The sequence below is a fragment of the Salvelinus alpinus genome, chromosome 20 (assembly GCF_045679555.1).
Source record: "Salvelinus alpinus chromosome 20, SLU_Salpinus.1, whole genome shotgun sequence".
NCBI lineage: Eukaryota > Metazoa > Chordata > Actinopteri > Salmoniformes > Salmonidae > Salvelinus > Salvelinus alpinus.
Window position 1 is genome coordinate 11,204,672 of NC_092105.1, and position 22,172 is coordinate 11,226,843.

At 44.0% G+C, this 22,172-nt stretch overlaps 1 protein-coding gene across 4 annotated transcripts in view; it reads left to right on the forward strand.

Moving 5' to 3' along the window:
• Nucleotides 1-22,172, forward strand: part of LOC139546300 (tensin-1-like) — a 310,397-nt gene that overhangs the window by 32,040 nt on the left and 256,185 nt on the right. The window contains exon 1 of one of the 4 annotated variants that reach the window (XM_071354509.1): nt 15,260-15,403. The exons of the other annotated variants lie outside the window; for them this stretch is intronic. Coding sequence (XP_071210610.1) covers nt 15,389-15,403 — 15 coding nt within the window. The 5' untranslated portion in view covers nt 15,260-15,388. Of the gene's footprint in view, nt 1-15,259; nt 15,404-22,172 lie in introns of those variants that run through there. 4 annotated transcript variants of the gene reach the window in all.

A 22,172-nucleotide genomic window follows, 5' to 3' on the forward strand; every position in this document is an offset into this window, starting at 1 on the left:
CAATAGCCTGGTCAACTCTATGCGAAGGAGATATGTCGCGCTGCATGAGGCCAATTGTGGTCACACCAGATACTGACTGGTTTTCTGATCGACGCCCCTACTTTTTTGTGACCAGCAGATGCATATCTGTATTCCTAGTCATGTGATATTCATAGATTAGGGCCTAATAAATTTATTTAAAGTGACAGATTTCCTTATATGAACTGTAACTGTAATTGCTGCATGTTGCGTTAATATTTTTGTTCAGTTTAGCGTTGCTTTCAGTTGAATTGTACAAAAACAGTCCGTGGGAAGCCGGAAGTTAAATACAATTCCATTTCAACTTACTGTGCCGGTGGGCAGGACGGTTGGTCATTATGACGGGGGGGGGGGGGGGGGGGGATTTGAGACAAAATATTTAAAGGATCGTATTATTAAACATACTTTCCAAATGTGAGTCTGTGCTTACCTACTGTCAAAATAAAAGTTCCCCACAAGTTATCCCTTTTTTGTCCACATACAGTATTGAGCATGTGCAGGACTTTTTATTTTGACATGAGGTAAGTAGAGATGAAGTGGGTCGACAACAGACCCACGTTTGGAAAGTCTGTTTCAATAATATGATTTTAAATCCCCCACCGGCACAGTAAGCTGATAGGGAATTGTATTTCACTTTTTGTGCAAGCTTATACAATTGAAAGCAACGCTAGCGTATGTAAATACACCCTCCTTCCTAAAAGCACCTATGCAGTCATCTGCATCACCAGCACTCAAGCAAATGAAGATAGCACTGATGGAGGCTCGTGTCCCTGCACTTACTCAGCAACTGGGCAAAAATGTGGGTTTCCATGACAGTTTTATCTTCTTGAGACATATGAGTGATGCTGTGTTTATTTGATGTCTGGCGTAAGGTTATTATTTGAAGTCTGGCGATATACTGACGTTATGACTGAAGAGGAGCAGGCATGAAAGTAAGGGAAGAAGGCAAAATAAACAGACAATTGACATTCCATGGCCTCTGTCAAGCTGGGACCTCACATCTAGACAAAACAAGTCTGCTGTTGCTCCTTGTTGTCCTCCAGGAACCTGCTGTCTGATTCAGCTCTAACGGGACGTGGTTTATCTTAGTCTTCACATCACTGTCACAAAGTTATCATAAGGAGCTCGACAACAAAAGGTTTCTGGATTGAGGTATATTACTTGCTGTCTGATATAAGAGGGATGTCAGAAGTTGACAACCATGATTGTGGGTGAGAGACAGAGCCAGACAAATCATCTGTATAAGATGATCATGATGGAAACCTGGATAACAGTGAGCCTGTGGTCAGCAGATGGGGACACTGATGAGAGATAATGTGGTCCATGCTTTTTTAGTTAACCTTTATTTAACTAGGCAAGTCAGTTAAGAACAATTATTATTTACAATGACAGCCTACCCCGGCCAAACCCTCCCCTAACCCGGACAACACTGGGCCAATTGTGCACCACCATATGGGACTCCCATACACAGCTAGTTGTGTTACAGCCTGGATTTGAACCAGGGTGTCTATAGTGATGCCTCTAGCACTGAGATGCACCGCTGCGCCACTCGGGAGCCCCATGCTTGGGGTATGGACAGCCTGTGGTCTCTGGTCTGTGGTCCCTGGCATGGGCAGTCTGTGGTCTCTGGTCTGTGGTCCCTGGCATGGGCAGTCTGTGGTCTCTGGTCTGTGGTCCATGGCATGGGCAGTCTGTGGTCTCTGGTCCATGGTCTGTGATCCATGGCATGGACAAGTTGTGTCTTGTGTGACCCCACCACACCAGAGCTAAATTACCACTAATACCTTTAATGGCCAAATGACCAAAAGCAGTGCACTAAATAGGGAACATTTGGGCTTTTTTGACGCAGACCATGTGATTGGTGGACACCTTGCTTAATTTCCTCATGGGAGTCATCTAGATTAAAACTAGACCCTTCTACTGAGCAACTATAAAGTAATTTTTTGATGTTCCAGACATATTGCTTACTATATTTCTGCTGCAAAGTCTAGAGAGCATGAGAACCAGTATTCATTGAAAATAAAGGTACTTAAAACATATTGGCTTACTATTTAAAAAGAAGATGGAGAGTTTTTGGCGCAGGTAAAGCTGACTAGTGTTTGCTACCTAGCATAAGACACCGCCATTTGGACGGGATCTCCATTGCCTTTGAAACCAACCTTTCCCTTCTCTCGACATGTCCTTATGTTGTAGTCCCCAATATACCTGTGTTTTCTTCCAGCATGGCCTTGTCCCATGTCAATCCCAACAGAAGGGCTTCCATATCAAATCCTTACCAGAGGTCACACGCTCCCACACTGCACTTGCCTCTGCGATACGCTGCAAAGCATAACATATTTAAGCAATAAGGCACGAGGGGTTTGTGATATATGGGCTATATACCACGTCTAAGGGCTATTCTTAGGCACGACGCATCAATATACCACAGCCCTTAGCTGTGGCCATTTATCACAAACCCCCAAGGTGCCTTATTGCTATTATAAACTGGTTACCAACGTAATTAGAGCAGTAAAAAATACATGTTTTGTCAAACCCGTGATATACGGTCTGATATACCACAGCTGTCAGCATTTAGGGCTCGAACCAGCCAGTTTATAATATAGTATAAATCCAAAAGCATTAAGAATGGTGATGTTATATTTACATTCGTAGCATGTAAGACACGATCTCCATTGTCCACTCATCTTTAGCCATCAGTGATCATCATCCACATGTATTGCTGCATTAACATGGACGACGGATAGCACATTTGGAGTGTATTGACTAAATGCATGACCACATGTCAGTCTGCCCAGTAACTCTCATTGGTTTCTTGGAAAGCATCCCGGAGATGTCGCAATCCACAGTCCACCCTCATGAGGGGGTGTGGCGCGACCTCGGTGAGAAGGTCCCCAAGGGCCCAGTGAGGGGGTGTGGTGCTGTGTTTACAGTTATTTCCATCTAACTCTGACTCTCTCGCTCTCTCTCTCTCTCTCTCTCTCTCTCTCTCTCTCTCTCTCTCTCTCTCTCTCTCTCTCTCTCTCTCTCTCTCTCTCTCTCTCTCTCTCTCTCTCTCTCTCTCTCTCTCTCTCTCACACACACACACACTCTCTGTTGTTCTGGACAGGCCCTTCCTGCTGGTCACAGTGTTTCCTGTGCTGAGGCTGTTGATGGAAAGTGTTTTTTATCTCCCTCCGTGATGGTGTTGGAGAACACTCACCATCCAATCTGCTTCCTCTGCTGACCTGGCCGCTGCTAGGGAACTCACCATCCAATCAGCTTCCAATACTGACTTGGCTGCTACTAGGGAACACATTGTTCTGGGTGTCTTTATATATATATATACCCACTTTCATGAGCACTCACATATTTTGCGTTTCTTTCAAACACAAACTGAGTTGAACACCGTATCAACACCACCCTTGCTACTTTCCTTACATAGTATAATCTCTCCTTATCTGAAAAACACTCTTTTCTATTGCATATCTATTGTTGTGTTAGACCAGAGGTGTATAAAGATATGGGCGTCCGTGACGTTACAGTAAAGCTGATGATGATAAGAGGTGTTTGAAAGTGAATAAAGGATTGTGTTGGGACAAAATATCCCACATATCTGTCGTAGGGTATCAATAAGAGAGGCATGTGCCCTACAGCTTTGTAAATAGATTCTGGGTTCCACCAATCCAATTGATTGCATCATTTCTAATCCCACTTATTTATAGACACACACATATACACATATACTGTATATATATACATACACATACATATATATATACACATATATATATATATATATATATATATATATATATACATACACATACATATATATATATACAGTATACAGTCGTGGCCAAAAGTTTTGAGAATGACACAAATATTAACTTTCACAAAGTATGATGCCTCAGTGTCTTCAGATATTTTTATCAGATGTTACTATGGGATACTGAAGTATAATTACAAGCATTTCATAAGAGTCAAAGGCTTTTACTGACAATTACATGAAGTTGATGCAAAGAGTCAATATTTGCAGTGTTGACCCTTCTTTTTCAAGACCTCTGCAATCCGCGCTGGCATGCTGTCAATTAACTTCTGGGCCACATCCTGACTGATGGCAGCCCATTCTTGCATAATCAATGCTTGGAGTTTGTCAGAATTTGTGGGTTTTTGTTTTTCCACCCGCCTCTTGAGGATTGACCACAAGTTCTGGATGTTCCTGGATGGTTGAGAGAAGTCTGTTAACTGTCATCCTGGTCATGTTATCATCATCAGTCTTAACTGTCATCCTGGTCATGTTATCATCAACAGTCTGTTTACTGTCATCCTGGTCATGTTATCATTCACAGTCTGTTTACTGTCATCCTGGTCATGTTATCATCAACAGTCTGTTTACTGTCATCCTGGTCATGTTATCATCCGTCTGTTAACTGTCATCCTGGTCATGTTATCATCATCAGTCTGTTAACTGTCATCCTGGTCATGTTATCATCAACAGTCTGTTAACTGTCAGCCTGGTCATGTTATCATCATCAGTCTGTCAACTGTCAGCCTGGTCATGTTATCATCATCAGTCTGTTAACTGTCAGCCTGGTCATGTTATCATCATCAGTCTGTCAACTGTCAGCCTGGTCATGTTATCATCATCAGTCTGTTAACTGTCAGCCTGGTCATGTTATCATCATCAGTCTGTTAACTGTCAGCCTGGTCATGTTATCATCATCAGTCTGTTAACTGTCAGCCTGGTCATGTTATCATCATGTGTCTGTTAACTGTCAGCCTGGTCATGTTATCATCATCAGTCTGTCAACTGTCAGCCTGGTCATGTTATCATCATGTGTCTGTTAACTGTCAGCCTGGTCATGTTATCATCATGTGTCTGTTAACTGTCAGCCTGGTCATGTTATCATCATGTGTCTGTTAACTGTCAGCCTGGTCATGTTATCATCATGTGTCTGTTAACTGTCAGCCTGGTCATGTTATCATCATCAGTCTGTTAACTGTCAGCCTGGTCATGTTATCATCATCAGTCTGTTAACTGTCAGCCTGGTCATGTTATCATCATCAGTCTGTTAACTGTCAGCCTGGTCATGTTATCATCATGTGTCTGTTAACTGTCAGCCTGGTCATGTTATCATCATCAGTCTGTCAACTGTCAGCCTGGTCATGTTATCATCATGTGTCTGTTAACTGTCAGCCTGGTCATGTTATCATCATCAGTCTGTCAACTGTCAGCCTGGTCATGTTATCATCATGTGTCTGTTAACTGTCAGCCTGGTCATGTTATCATCATCAGTCTGTTAACTGTCAGCCTGGTCATGTTATCATCATCAGTCTGTTAACTGTCAGCCTGGTCATGTTATCATCATCAGTCTGTTAACTGTCAGCCTGGTCATGTTATCATCATGTGTCTGTTAACTGTCAGCCTGGTCATGTTATCATCATCAGTCTGTCAACTGTCAGCCTGGTCATGTTATCATCATGTGTCTGTTAACTGTCAGCCTGGTCATGTTATCATCATCAGTCTGTCAACTGTCAGCCTGGTCATGTTATCATCATGTGTCTGTTAACTGTCAGCCTGGTCATGTTATCATCATCAGTCTGTTAACTGTCAGCCTGGTCATGTTATCATCATCAGTCTGTTAACTGTCAGCCTGGTCATGTTATCATCAACAGTCTGTTAACTGTCAGCCTGGTCATGTTATCATCATCAGTCTGTTAACTGTCAGCCTGGTCATGTTATCATCATCAGTCTGTTAACTGTCAGCCTGGTCATGTTATCATCATGTGTCTGTTAACTGTCAGCCTGGTCATGTTATCATCATCAGTCTGTTAACTGTCAGCCTGGTCATGTTATCATCATGTGTCTGTTAACTGTCAGCCTGGTCATGTTATCATCATGTGTCTGTTAACTGTCAGCCTGGTCATGTTATCATCATGTGTCTGTTAACTGTCAGCCTGGTCATGTTATCATCATGTGTCTGTTAACTGTCAGCCTGGTCATGTTATCATCATGTGTCTGTTAACTGTCAGCCTGGTCATGTTATCATCAGTCTATTAGACTCTTAAGGATCGGACCCTTTTTAATTTTTTTTTGCCTAAAATGACATACCCAAATCGAACTGCCTGTAGCTCAGGACCTGAAGCAAGGATATACATATTATTGATAACATTTGAAAGGAAACACTTTAAAGTTTATGGAAATGTGAAATTAATGTAGGAGAATATAATAAATTAGATATGGTAATAGATAATGCAGAGAAAAAAACATGTGTTTTTTTGTATTTTGTGTATGTAAGAGTAAGGCCAATATATGACTTGGGCATCTAGGTGCAATTTAGATTTTGGCCACTAGATGGCAGCAGTTTATGTGCAAAGTTTTAGACTGATTCAAAGAACCATTGCATTTCTGTTCAAAATGTTATATCAATACTGCCCAAATGTGCCTAATTGGTTTATTAATACATTTAAGTTCATAACTGTGCACTCTCCTCAAACAATAGCATGGTATTCTTTCACTGTAATAGCTACTGTAAATTGGACAGCGCAGTTAGATTAACAAGAATTTAAGCTTTCTGCCAATATCAGATATGTCTATGTCCTGGGAAATGTTCTTGTTACTATCAACCTCATGCTAATCAGCCTATGTTAGCTCACCTGTCCCGCGGGGACAACTGTCAGCCTTGTCATGTTATCATCATCAGTCTGTTAACTGTCAGCCTGGTCATGTCATCATCATCAGTCTGTTAACTGTCAGCCTGGTCATGTCATCATCATCAGTCTGTTAACTGTCAGCCTGGTCATGGTATCATCATCATGTGATAATCAACTGATGAGGGGGACAAGTGTCCCTGAAAACAGTACTAGTTCTGTAACAGCACTATGATAGGGCCATTGACCTGTAACGTGTAGGATAATCCAGTAGAGGGTATTGAAAGTATAATGTCAACAACATAGAAAGACTGTTTTCCTTCAGTTTGTATGATACGGACATGGTGGTCCAATCTACTACATGTTGGGTGAGTGTGAAGCTGAGCCCCTACAGTTGTGTGGTGTGTGTGTGTGTGTGTGTGTGTGTGTGTGTGTGTGTGTGTGTGTGTGTGTGTGTGTGTGTGTGTGTGTGTGTGTGTGTGTGTGTGTGTGTCTGTGTGTGTGTGTGTGTGTCTGCTCACAGTTTTCTTACAAACATCTTTATAATGTTACAATTCAAGTAATCTCTATAATTGAACATAATAAATCCTCTCTATAATGTAACATAATAAGTACTCTCTATAATGTAGCATAATTAGTCCTCTCTATAATGTAATATAATAAGTCATCTCTATAATGTAACATAATAAGTCATCTCTATAATGTAACATAATAAATCCTCTCCATAATGTAACATAATAAGTCCTCTCCATAATGTAACATAATAAGTCCTCCATGAAGTTGATGCAAAGAGTCAATATGTGCAGTGTTGACCCTTCTTTTTCAAGACCTCTACAATCCGCCCTGGCATGCTGTCAATTAACTTCTGGGCCACATCTTGACTGATGGCAGCCCATTCTTGCATAATCAATGCTTGGAGTTTGTCAGAATTTGTGGTTTTTGTTTGTCCACCCGCCTCTTGAGGATTGACCACAAGTTCTCAATGGGATAAGGTCTGGGGAGTTTCCTGGCCATGGACCCAAAATATCGATGTTTTGTTCCCCAATCCACTTAGTTATCACTTTTGCCTTATGTCAAGGTGCTCCATCATGCTGGAAAAGGCATTATTCGTCACCAAACTGTTCCTGGATGGTTGGGAGAAGTGGCTTTCGGAGGATGTGTTGGTACCATTCTTTATTCATGGCTGTGTTCTTAGGTAAAATTGTGAGTGAGCCCACTCCCTTGGCTGAGAAGCAACCCCACACATGAATGGTCTCAGGATGCTTTACTGTTGGCATGACACAGGACTGATGGTAGCGCTCACCTTGTCTTCTCCGGACAAGCTTTTTTCCGGATGCCCCAAACAATCGGAAAGGGGATTCATCAGAGAAAATGACGTTACCCCAGTCCTCAGCATTCCAATCCCTGTACCTTTTGCAGAATATCAGTCTGTCCCTGGTGTTTTTCCTGGAGAGAAGTGGCTTCTTTGCTGCCCTTCTTGACACCAGACCATCCTCCAGATGCACTCACACCTGCCTGCTGCCATTCCTGAGCAAGCTCAGTCCTGGTGGTGCCCCGATCCCACAGCTGAATCAACTTTAGGAGACGGTCCTGGCGCTTGCTGGACTTTCTTGGGTGCCCTGAAGCCTTCTTCACAACAATTGAACCGCTCTCCTTGAAGTTCTTGATGATCCGATAAATGGTTGATTTAGGTGGAATCTTCCTGGCAGCAATATCCTTGCCTATGAAGCCCTTTTTGTGCAAAGCAATGATGACGGCACGTGTTTCCTTGCAGGTAGCGATGGTAATTGCTGAGGCTGGAAACTCTAATGAACTTATCCTCTGCAGCAGAGGTAACTCTGGGTCTTCCTTTCCTGTGGCGGTCCTCATGAGTGCCAGTTTCATCAGGGTGCTTGGTGGTTTTTGCGACTGCACTTGAAGAAATTTTCAAAGTTCTTGACATTTCCCGGATTGACTAAAGTAAGGATGGACTGTCGTTTCTCTTTGCTTATTGGAGATGTACTTTCCACGATGTGGACTTGGTCTTTTACCAAATAGGGCTATCTTCTGTATACCACCCCTACCTTATCACAACACAACTGATTGGCTCAAACGTATTAAGAAGGAAAGAAATTCCACAAATTAACTTTTAACAAGGCACAGCTTTTAATTCAAATGTTCCAGGTGACTACCTCAAGAAGCTGAATGAGAGAATGCCAAAAGTGTGCAAAGCTGTCATCAAGGCAAAGGGTGGCTACTTTGAATAATCTGACATTTTAAATAAACTCAGCAAAAAAAGAAACGTCCTCTCACTGTCAACTGGACGTGCTACCTGTCCCAGACCTGCTGTTTTCAACTCTCTAGAGACCGCAGGAGCGGTAGAGATACTCTTAATGATCGGCTATGAAAAGCCAAGTGACATTAACTCCTGAGGTACTGCACCCTCGACAACTACTGTGATTATTATTATTTGACCATGCTGGTCATTTATGAACATTTGAACATGTTGGCCATGTTCTGTTATAATCTCCACCCGGCACAGCCAGAAGAGGACTGGCCACCCCTCATAGCCTGGTTCCTCTCTAGGTTTCTTCCTAGGTTTTGGCCTTTCTAGGGAGTTTTTCCTAGCCACCGTGCTTCTACACCTGCATTGCTTGCTGTTTGGGGTTTTAGGCTGGGTTTCTGTACAGTACTTTGAGATATCAGCTGATGTAAGAAGGGCTATATGAATACATTTTATATTATTTGAACACAGTATTTCTACTACATGCATATGAAATATTTATTTCAATTAGTTCAACGTTGTTAGCTCTATGCTAATCCACCAAGTTTGATCAGTTTTAACTACTTCATTGCAAGGCTCTTGCATGCAATGATTGGCGGGAGCCTGGTCAAATAGCCTGGCTGAGAGCACATTAGGAGGAGATGGAGGGTGGGTGGAAGTCCCGCCCCTAGTCTGTCATTAGCCTTCGTTAGCGGGAGCGTGTGTATGCTGCAGTCGGGGGCGCAGGGGTCATTATATCCACCGCACACACACACACACACACTTCCCTGCTCTGTGGGCGGCACACTTGAACACACAGGAAGGACTGGGCAGCACAAACTTGCCTGAGCAAGATACCCAGCAGCCCCTTGTAGACATGGGATTCCAAATTGTATTTGGGGTTTCTGGGCGTTGCGTCATGGCTTGGAGAAGACCCTGGATTGATTTGTGTTTTGATTTCCTGTCTGACTTTTGTTGTAAACACCTAAAGAGATTAAATAACATCTTTGACACATCAGGATACTTTTCAGTTTAGTGTTTCAAAGTGTATGATAGACTGAGTGGTTCGCTATGCGTCGTGCCTAAGAACAGCCCTTAGCCGTGGTATATTGGCAATATACCACCCCCCCTCGTGCCTTATTGCTTAATTATAGACTTGTGCTATTTGGGTAAAATGAAGTGCAGAGTAAATTATACTAAAACTATTTGAGGGCTTGAATGCCTGCCCCCCCCCCCAACTCAGTTCAACCCTTCAATGCTTTTAATAGACATTTCATTGTAATGTTGAACATTCTTTGGAAGAGAGACACAAACCGTTATTGTATAGTATTGCACAACATCTATTGTTACTTTGTAAAAACATGGATTTGATGGTATATTTTACAGTATATTGACAGCAAAACATTCTTCCCACACAACAAGACAACACGTTGGAGTTGGAATGAATGAGTTTTCACTTCTCTTTTCACACCATAAACATTTTGATGATGAATCCAACATGCATAAAATGTTTTCATTGCATTGTTGTTGTATTTATCCTGCAATAACCCAATATAATACTGTGTTAATTACCATTTAATAAAAATTAGCACAGGCATGCAGAATTTATGTAATTGAACTGGCAGTGGCTGAGAATCGGAAAAACAAAACAATTTTGTAGCACCTGATTATAACAAAGCCATTGAATTACTATATCGTACTTCTGAGTGAAGAACTGTATTTCATTCTAAAAAAATTCATAGTTGTTGTAACGACTTTTTTCCTGGGATGAAGGAGAGGACCAAAATGCAGCGCGGTTAGTGTTCAACATGTTTAATTTGACAATAAACGGTGAACACTTACAACAATACAAAAACAACAAACTCGAAAGCCGAGACAGTCCTATCTGGTGCAGAACACAAACACAGAGACAGGAAACAATCACCCACAAAATCCCAACACCAAACAAGCCTCCTATATATGATTCTCAATCAGGGACAACGATTACCAGCTGCCTCTGATTGAGAACCATATTAGGCTGGACACAGAAACAGACAAACTAGACACACAACATAGAATTCCCACCCAGCTCACGTCCTGACCAACACTAAACAAGCAAAACACATAATAACTCTGGTCAGGACGTTACAGTACCCCCCTCCTGGGGTGCGGACTCCGAACGCACCCCTACAACTCAAGAGGAGGGTCTGGGTGGGCACCTGTCCGCGGTGGCGGCTCCGGCGCAGGACGAGGACACCACCACTGTCTTTGTCCCCCTCCTTAGCGTCCTTTGAGTGGCGACCCTCGCCCACGACCTTGGCCTAAGAATCCTCCCCAAGGCCCCCACATGATTTAGGAGGTAGCTCAGGACAGAGAGGTAGCTCAGGACAGAGAGGTAGCTCAGGACAGAGAGGTAGCTCAGGACAGAGGGGCAACTCCGGACAGAGGGGCAGCTCCTGACTGGCTGGCGGCTCCTGACTGGCTGGCGGTTCCTGACTGGCTGGCGGCTCTGGCAGCTCCTGACTGGCTGGCGGCTCTGGCAGCTCCTGACTGGCTGGCGGCTCTGGCAGCTCCTGACTGGCTGGCGGCTCTGGCAGCTCCTGACTGGCGGCTCTGGCAGCTCCTGACTGGCTGGCGGCTCTGGCAGCTCGGGACAGACGTGCGGCTCAGATGGCTCGGGACAGACGTGCGGCTCAGATGGCGCTGGGCAGACGGATGGCTCAGATGGCGCTGGGCAGACGGATGGCTCAGATGGCGCTGGGCAGACGGATGGCTCAGATGGCGCTGGGCAGACGGATGGCTCAGATGGCGCTGGGCAGACGGATGGCTCAGACGGCGCTGGGCAGACGAGCAGTGCAGGCGGCGTTAGGCAAGCAGGCAGTACAGACGGTGCTGGGCAGACGAGCAGTGCAGGCGGCGTTGGGCAGACGGCCGACTCTGACCTGCTGAGGCGCACAGTAGGCCTGGTGCGTGGTGCCGGAACTGGTGGTACCGGACTGGAAACACGCACCTTAAGGCTAGTGCGGGGAGCAGGAACAGTGCACACTGGTTTCTCAAAGCGCACTATAGGCCTGGTGCGTGGTGCCGGAACTGGTGGTACCGGACTGAGGGCACGCACCACAGGGAGAGTGCGTGGAGGAGGAACAGGGCTCTGGAGACGCATTGGAAGCCTGGTGCGTGGTGTCGGCACTGATGGTACTGGGCTGGGGCCACGCACCATAAGGCGAGTGCGGGGTGCTGGAACTGGAGGTACTGGGCTGGGGCGGGAAGGTGGCGCCGGATATACCGGACCGTGCAGGCGTACTGGCTCCCTTGAGCACTGAGCCTGCCCAACCTTACCTGGTTGCATGCTCCCCGTAGCCCGACCAATGCGGGGAGGTGGTATAACCCGCACTGGGCTGTGTAGGCGAACCGGGGACACCATGCGTAAGGCTGGTGCCATGTACACCGGCCCGAGGAGACGTACTGGAGGCCAGATATGTAGAGCCGGCTTCATGGCACTTGGCTCAATGCTCACTCTAGCCCGGCCCGTGCGGGGAGGTGGAATAACCCGCACCGGGCTATGCACACGTACAGGAGACACCGTGCGCTCTTCCGCATAACACGGTGTCTGCCCGTACTCCCGCTCTCCACGGTAAGCATGGGAAGTGGGCGCAGGTTTCCTACCTGCCTTTGCCACACTACCCTTTATCCCCCCCCCCCCCCAAGACATTTTTGGGATTTCTTCTCGGGTTTCCGTGCTAGCCGTGTACCTTCATAACGCCAGTTCCTCTCTCCGGTTGCCTCCAGCTGTTCCCATGGGAGGTGATCCTTTCCAACCTTAGCCCAGGGTCCTTTTCCGTTCATGATTTCCTCCCATGTCCATTCCTCCTGGTACCGCTGCTGCTGTTGCTGCTGCCCGTTGCCACGCTGCTTGGTCCGGGTTTGGTGGGTGATTCTGTAACGACTTTCTTCCTGGGATGAAGGAGAGGACCAAAATGCAGCGCGGTTAGTGTTCAACATGTTTAATTTGACAATAAACGGTGAACACTTACAACAATACAAAAACAACAAACGTGAAAGCCGATACAGTCCTATCTGGTGCAGAACACAAACACAGAGACAGGAAACAATCACCCATAAAATCCCAACACCAAACAAGCCTCCTATATATGATTCTCAATCAGGGACAACGATTACCAGCTGCCTCTGATTGAGAACCATATTAGGCTGGACACAGAAACAGACAAACTAGACACACAACATAGAATTCCCACCCAGCTCACGTCCTGACCAACACTAAACAAGCAAAACACATAATAACTCTGGTCAGGACGTTACAGTTGTGGTATAAAAATAACAAAAGTTTCTGTGTTGCTAAGTTGAGCTGCATTTATATATTCTCCTCATCTCTTTAAGCACAATACATTTTAAAATGGACCAAAATGTAGTTTTATTGTAGCTGAGGTCCTGACCTCTGGGAGACAAGAGACAAGGACTCTGAAGAGCCATTACCGTGTCAACACCATACTGCTGCTAACCTCTCCTCTCCCTCTCTCTCTGATTTCCAACAGAGGAGAGAAGTAGAGAGTGTATGTATATGCGTGTATTCCTGTCTGTGTGTTTGGTTATGTACACACCCACGCACACACACAAACCAGTGTTCATTTCATCAACAAAAATAGTAACATCTTTTTTCAGTGGTAATTGACGAGACATAACTGACTAAATTGACCCAGAAAAAACTAGAACTTGACTAAATTATCTCTGTGATTGAGCGCTTTCAGTGATGATCACAATTTACATTAGCAGCACAGATGTGAAGCGCAGCTCTGTTCAAGCGTAGGAAGAAAAACAGGCCCTTTCTGGCTCCACCTCCGATTATATACACTACCGTTCAAAAGTTTGGGGTCACTTGGAAATGTCCTTGTTTTTGAAAGAAATTCACTTTTTTTTTGTCCATTTAAAATAACATAAAATTCATCAGAAATATAATGTAGATATTGTTAATGTTGTAAATTACTATTGTAGCTGGAAACGGCTGATTCTTTATGGAATATCTACATAGGCGTACAGCGGCCCATTATCAGCAACCTTCACTCCTGTGTTCCAATGGCACGTTGTGTTAGCTAATCCAAGTTGATCATTTTAAAAGGCTAATTGATCACTAGAAACACCTTTTGAAATTATGTTAGCACAGCTGAAAACTGTTCTAATTAAAGAAGCAATAATACTGGCCTTCTTTAGACTAGTTGAGTATCTGGAGCATCTTCATTTGTGGGTTCGATTACAGGCTCAAAATGACCAGAAACAAAGACCTTTCTTCTGAAACTCGTCAGTCTATTCTTGTTCTGAGAAATGAAGGCTATTCCATGCGAGAAATTGCCAAGAAACTGAAGATCTCGTACAACGCTGTGTACTACTCCCTTCACAGAACAGCACAAACTGGCTCTAACCAGAATAGAAAGAGGAGTGGGAGGCCCCGGTGCACAACTGAGCAAGAGAACAAGTACATTAGAGTGTCTAGTTTGAGAAACAGATGCCTCATAAGTCCTGAACTGGCAGCTTTATTAAATAGTACCCGCAAAACACCAGTCTCAACGTCAACAGTGAAGAGGCGACTCCAGGATGCTGGCCTTCTAGGCAGAGTTGCAAAGAAAAATCTCAGACTGGCCAATAAAAAAAAAAGATTAAGATGGGCAAAAGAACACAAACACTTTAGCTGCTACTATATCACATGAGGAGACCCTTCTCTCAGACCTCTTACCCATTGTTCTTCTGGGTCATTCCTCTGTCACACCAACTGATCTTTACACCTTGCCTCTAAATCCGTCACTGATTAGAGTCTCATGTCCATAAAACACACAGAAATAACTATTTATCTACACCTGATGGATTGACAGGAAACCCATTCTTTACCATAATGAACGGCCCCTGTAAATAAGCTGTGGCCCTTTTAACCCACAGTGTGGAAAGAGCTCCGTCTTGGGACATTGACTGGAAAGATGTCTATGTTCTGTCAATGATCAACAAGGAAGTGAATTGTCTTGGTGAGCAGACCTCCACGCCGGCCACAGGTTAAACGCTGACCTCGGCCCCCGAACAGAAAGGAAGGAACCTCCTGCTGTAGCTACATTCTGCAGGACGCTCCATGATGGGACTCCCTGAGAGTCAGTCTTTCCACTGTGTGTGTTGTATGTTATGGACTGTATGTGCAAGCATGCCGGTGTGTGTTTGTGTTAGTGTGAGTGTTTTGTGCACGCTTGTGCCTGTGTCTGTGTGAGAGAGAGAGTGTGTGTGTGTGTGTGTGTGTGTGAGAGAGAGAGTGTGTGTTTATGTTTCCTTCTTCCTTTGCTAACAATGCAGCTCAGGAAATGTCAGGATAAAGACTACCAGGGTGTGTATCTCAGTTCAGTTTGTGTTACTAGAGGGACTATAGCACAGTCCTCATGAGCCCCAGGCAAGCCTAATTGCATATTCTGGACCTTACCGGGTTCTGGACCTAAGAGAGGTAGTGGCCATCCTATTGAAAGCTCTGCTATGTCCTTCTGGCTGGTGAGTGCTCTGTTAACCACATTGGAACTGGAAGAGGGTCGTGGATTTGACTCCCTCTTCAGAGGGCATGTGTTCCGTTGGGTCAGGGATTTGACTCCCTCTTCAGAGGGCTGTGTTCCGTTGGGTCAGGGATTTGACTCCCTCTTCAGAGGGCTGTGTTCCGTTGGGTCAGGGATTTGACTCTCTCTTCAGAGGGCTGTGTTCCGTTGGGTTAGGGATTTGACTCCCTCTTCAGAGGGCTGTGTTCCGTTGGGTCAGGGATTTGACTCCCTCTTAAGAGGGCTGTGTTCCGTTGGGTCAGGGATTTGACTTCCTCTTAAGAGGGCTGTGTTCCGTTGGGTCGTGGATTTGACTCCCTCTTCAGAGGGCTGTGTTCAGTTGGGTCGTGGATTTGACTCTCTCTTCAGAGGGCTGTGTTCAGTTGGGTCAGGGATTTCACTCTCTCTTAAGAGGGCTGTGTTTAGTTGGGTCGTGGATTTGACTCCCTCTTCAGAGGGCTGTGTTCAGTTGGGTCGTGGATTTGACTTCCTCTTCAGAGGGCTGTGTTCTGTTGGGTCAGGGATTTGACTTCCTCTCCAGAGGGCTGTGTTCAGTTGGGTCAGGGATTTCACTCCCTCTTAAGAGGGCTGTGTTCAGTTGGGTCAGGGATTTGACTCTCTCTTCAGAGGGCTGTGTTCAGTTGGGTCAGGGATTTCACTCCCTCTTAAGAGGGCTGTGTTCAGTTGGGTCAGGGATTTGACTCTCTCTTGAGGGCTGTGTTCAGTTGGGTCAGGGATTTGACTCTCTCTTGAGGGCTGCGTTCAGTTGGGTCAGGGATTTGACTCTCTCTTGAGGGCTGCGTTCAGTCGGTAAACAATGTGAGACAAACTGCAGCACGGTCTTAAGTATTTCGCTACACCCGCAATAACATCTGCTAAACATGTTGTATGTGACAAATACAATTTGATTTGATTTTAATACAATGTTTTAGACGATGGCTTTCTATGTGCAGATAAGCAACAGGGGATGTTAGTGATTGGATATTGAGATACTCTGTGCTTTTCTTTGTGATTCTTCTTTGAAGTAAACAAAATGAGGACTCAACATGGTACAAGTAAAGGACATTTGTTGAAGATTGTGTCACCGGACAGTTTATCTTATTTATTGTAATCCGATCTGTGCATATTATATCACTCTCAATATTTGAGTTTAATAATGTTCAATTTACATTTTCAAATTGTGTTTACTAATTTCATCTGGAGCCACTCACGTTTATGTTGTACAGACATACAGTACATGGAACAAAGGGCTTAGTGGGTTGTCAACATGTTTGCAGCACACACTTCAGTCAGTGGTAGTAGTATCTAATAGCTCAAGGCCTTACTGACTACTACTTTTCTCAGTTGCCAACATTGGGTTGCGGAAGCCATTTTTCATCCCCTCTAACCTGTAATTTGAAGTATTTTCCATGACTGGAAAAGACCGCAAATAGCATTCGTTGACTTAAACACTTGAGAAACTATTTATGGAACTCACTACCTGCCCAGGGGGTTCTAACAGAAGCTAATTTTAACAGTTAAAAGCTTATCTGTCAAAGGAAGTCGATGAGGAATTCCTGATTTGGACCTCTGTTAAAGTCAAGTGCTCAATCAAAGGCTTGACTGTGTTGTTTTAAAGCCATGGAGATAGAAGACATTGTATCTGGCTCTGTCGCTCTCCTTGGATGAAAGGCTATTTGTTGAAAGGTCTGTGTCTCCGCTGTCCATGTCAGCCTTCTTCAGCTCTGGAGTAAAGACCCCGTCATGGTTGAGTTGACATACAAAGACAGAGTTTTACGCACTCAGAGAAACATTCAACTACTAAGTGGAGTGGGATTATGAATGAAGTTGTATTGAATTAATACTGTACACTCAAAAAAAACATTGCTATCTAGAACCAAAAAGGGTTCTTTGGCTGTTCCCGTAGGAGAACCCTTTGAAGAACCCCTTCAGATTTCAGTTAGGACCCTTTTGGGTTCCACATAGATTTCTACCTGGAACCAAAAAGGGTTCTCCTACGGGGACAGACGCAGAACCCTTTTGGAACCCTTTTCTCTAAGAGTGTAGGTGCATGATCCGATAGTTCAACGTTTTTGCTTTAGAAATGTTCACAGGTCTTTTAGGGATTTGCATGTCTTGTATTCCTGGTCGCAGTGCTTGCTGCGGACATAGAAGTCAACTTCTAGTTGAGTCAGTCACGCGTTCTGGTAGGTCTCATGGTATAGAGCCCCTCAAGTGGAGCGTGTCTCCGTCATCGTGGTGGGTAGGATGTCTGGCTACTGACGCGCAGAGGTACGTAACAGAAAAAGTGTACTGTCACAATAGCCACCTCTTGTGACCACTGTAGGTCGGCTAACCGTATGGCTGACCGGCAAGTCAAAACAATAGCCCAGCTTTAACCCTGTGGTTAGTGTGGTACGCTGACTCATGACACGTCATGTGACCTCAATCCAAAAACAACAGCAAGGCCAGGTGACCTCACTTGCTGTCTGATGTTTCCATAGAACAACAACGATATATGATTAAAAAACATGTTGTATATGGTTTGGCAACACCATTTCCTTGATTGGTCAATACTGAATGGTAACGGATATTTTCTTATATGATCACACACACACAATTTCTGTGACTTATGTACAGTGCGGTTAATATTGTAATGGAGATACATGTTGACGGTACTGTAGCCTACATGGTGTGATGACTTGCTTTAAGATTACCTCAAACCTACTCTTTCTGTCTCTGTCTCTATCTCTCTCTATCCCTCTGTCTCTCTCTCTATCCCTCTGTCTCTCTCTCTCTCTCTCTTTCTAGCCCTCTGTCTGTCTGTCTGTCTGTCTGTCTGTCTGTCTGTCTGTCTGTCTGTCTGTCTGTCTGTCTGTCTGTCTGTCTGTCTGTCTGTCTGTCTGTCTGTCTGTCTGTCTCTGTCTCTGTCTCTATCCCTCCCTCTCTCTTGCTCTCTCTCTCTATCCCTCCCTCTTTGTCTGTCTCTTTCTCTCGCTCTTTCTCTTTCTCTCTCTTCTCTCCTATTTAATGCGTACATTTCACTCTGGGAGGCGGCTGCAAGGCTAATGACTTTGCGTGCCCAGGGAAAGTAATAACTGCTGGGTTCAGAAGGAGTCTTTCTTCGACCCCCTTGGAGGTGACCCTGGAGCTTTCATTCCTCAGCCCTTAACCTCTGTTAGTACAGATTAAGGGAAGCCCTCATTCGATTCCCCCTTCCATCAGTGTCACAATGGTATAAAAAAAATATATACAAATTTGTACCTGGATCAAAGACGTATAAGGTTTTCAAAGTAGCAAAACACTTTAACAGTAATTACAATTCCCTAAAAGGCTTTTTTTTAATGTTCATTAGAGTGTCACCTATGCCCTTATATTAGTTATATTCAAGAATAAAACCAATAATTCCTTTTTTATTGTGATTCATATGAATGTATCCTAGTAAAATGTCATTCAGTTTAACACTTGTGTAAAAAAAAATAAAAAAAATTGATGCCCATTTTTCATAATCACAAGGTTATATATCCATGCGTAGACTGGCAGAAATAAAACTACCCTGAAAAATGACATTATTTTATTTTGAATACCACATATTTGATGTGTCATGGGTACAACTCAAAATCTAGGAACTTCATACAGGAGACATTGGGACTTCATACAGGAGACATTGGGACTTCATACAGGAGACATTGGGACTTCATACAGGAGACATTGGGACTTCATACAGGAGACATTGGGACTTCATACAGGAGACATTGGGACTTCATACAGGAGACATTGGGACTTCATACAGGAGACATTGGGACTTCATATAGGAGACATTGGGACTTCATACAGGAGACATTGGGACTTCATACAGGAGACATTGGGACTTCATACAGGAGACATTGGGACTTCATACAGGAGACATTGGGACTTCATACAGGAGACATTGGGACTTGTTTTCATTTTCTTTCTCTTCTTTCCAACTCTTATTTTTTTTTTTTACAACTCCTCAGTTTGAGGAACAAACACAGCCAATTAGGACTTCATTCAGTCAACAACATGGCCTGGACCACTTCAACCACTTCTGGGGACCCTCATCCAATCCTCAGTTCCCCCCTCTGTGTTGCTGGTCTCTCATGCCTGCCTAACGAGTGTAAATTAAATGGTGGGACAGCAGCCATTTTGGAATCTGCATGTCGTTTATCTTTCCCCACCAGGAAAAACGTTACGTTACACGTGTTAAGGCTGCTGTATCACAGCAATGTGTACAATAGTTGGCCATGAAATCTGGGCATGCCTGAGGTGTAGCCTAGTCAGGGAATTAGGCTGTGATGTCACAGATTCCCAGGGGGCTATTGTGGTTTTTTGTGACACCCACTGGGAGTTGTGGGAGTAAATCGTAGGGATTAGTGGGATTTTGTTTGAGGGGTACGTCATTGTTCCCAAGCCACCCCTCTTAGCATTCTACCCCCAGACTCACTCCCCAATCTGCCCCACATTATACGTTCGCTGGCCCTATGTCACCCCTCATTCACCACTCACTCTCTCCAACAGAACAAAAGTAGAGTGTTTTATGTGGGATTCCAGTTTTGGATGGGGGAAAGGTTGGAATTAGTTGTGTCTCTTGTGCAGAGGCCTCTACCAGCCTACTTTAGATAGAGGATGATTCCCGTCCTGTCGCAAAGAAAACAAAATGATAATTGTTTAATTTCATTACGACCGTATTTCTGTCACGCATACACATTTTGCCAAGCTCTCAATTCTCAAAATGGCTTCCAGGATCAATAATGGGAGGGGAAGGGTTAATTGCGTACATTAATCACAGGCACTTTATTGAGAACCGGCAACATTCGGACAAAAGGGTTCTCTGTTGTTTATACATGCTTATGGACTTATTTTTTGCTTTCAATTTCACCCTGTCCACTGTAATTCATTTGGATGTAAACGGATTTTTACTATTGCCTTTATACAGGGCTTGGTTTGAAATGCTTTCCATTTAACTTCTTACGTCTGAGATCCCGTTAACGGGATCGATATTACAACAGCCAGTGGAAGTGCAGGGCGCCAAACTCAAACAACAGAAATCTCATAATTAAAATTCCTCAAAAATACAAGTATTTTACACCATTTTAAAGATAAACTTGTTGTTAATCCCACCACAGTGTCCCATTTCAAAAAGGCTTTATGACAAAAGCATACCATGCGATTATGTTAGGACAGCACCTAGTCACAGAAAAACACAGCCATATTTCCAGCCAAAGAGAGGAGTCACAAAAAGCAGAAATAGAGATAAAATGAATCACTAACCTTTGATGATCTTCGTCAGATGACACTCATAGGACTTCATGTTACACAATACATGTATGTTTTGTTCGATAAAGTTCATATTTATATCCAAAAATCTCAGTTTACATTGGCGCATTATGTTCAGTAATGTTTTGCTTCCAAAACATCCGGTGATTTTGCAGAGAGCCACATCAATTTACAGAAATACTCATAATAAACATTGATAAAAGATGCAAGTGTTATGGCATGGAACTTTAGATAAACTTCTCCTTAATGCAACCGCTGTGTCAGATTTCAAAAAAGCTTTACCGAAAAAGCACACCATGCTATAATCTGAGTAGAGCGCTCAGAGACCAAAACAAGCCATACAGATACCCGCCATGTTGTGGAGTCAACAGAAGTCAGAAATAGCATTATAAATATTCACTTACCTTTGATGATCTTCATCAGAATGCACTCCCAGGAATCCCAGTTCCACAATAAATGTTTGTTTTGTTCGATAAAGTCCATAATTTATGTCCAAATACCTCCTTTTTGTTCACAAATCCAAATTCACGACGCGAAGGCCAGACGAAAAGTCAAAGAATTCTATTACAGTTCGTAGAAACATGTCAAAGGATGTATAGAATCAATCTTTAGGATGTTTTTAACATAAATCTTCAATAATGTTTCAACTGGAGAATTCCTTTGTCTTTAGAAAGGAAAAAGAACGCAGCTACCTCTCCCGGGCGCACGCCTGACTGAGCTCATGGCATTCTGCCAGACCTCTTCGTCAAACAGCTCTTATTCTTTCCCCCTCACAGTAGAAGCCTGAAACAAGGTTCTAAAGACTGTTGACATCTAGTGGAAGCCTTAGGAAGTGCAATATGACCCCATAGACATTGTATATTGGATAGGAAAAGACTTGAAAACCTACAAACCTCAGATTTCCCACTTCATGGTTGGATTTTTTCTCAGGTTTTTGCCTGCCATATGAGTTCTGTTATACTCACAGACATCATTCAAACAGTTTTAGAAACTTCGGAGTGTTTTCTATCCAAATCTACTAATAATATGCATATCTTAGCTTCTGGGCCTGAGGAGCAGGCAGTTTACTCTGGGCACCTTATTCATCCAAGCTACTCAATACTGCCTCCAGCCATAAGAAGTTAAACAGTGATGTGTGGAGTGTATGGGGGTCTTTAACTAGCCTGAGTATGCAAAACAGACCACATTATGTCACTGGAGCCCACCGTCACCTCGCCACTCTTGTATTGGCAGGTGGATTATAGGGGAAAATTGTCACGCCTGCTCACGCTCTCCCTCTCTGGCGCTCGAGGGCACACCTGTCACCGTCATTATGCACGCATCAGTGGTCATTGGACTTACCTGGACTCCTTCACATTTTGATTGCCATCCCTATATCTGTCTGTTTCCTCAGTTTCCTCCCCATGTCAGCATTATTGTCATTTTCGTTTACCCTGTCCAGACACTGTCCGTAT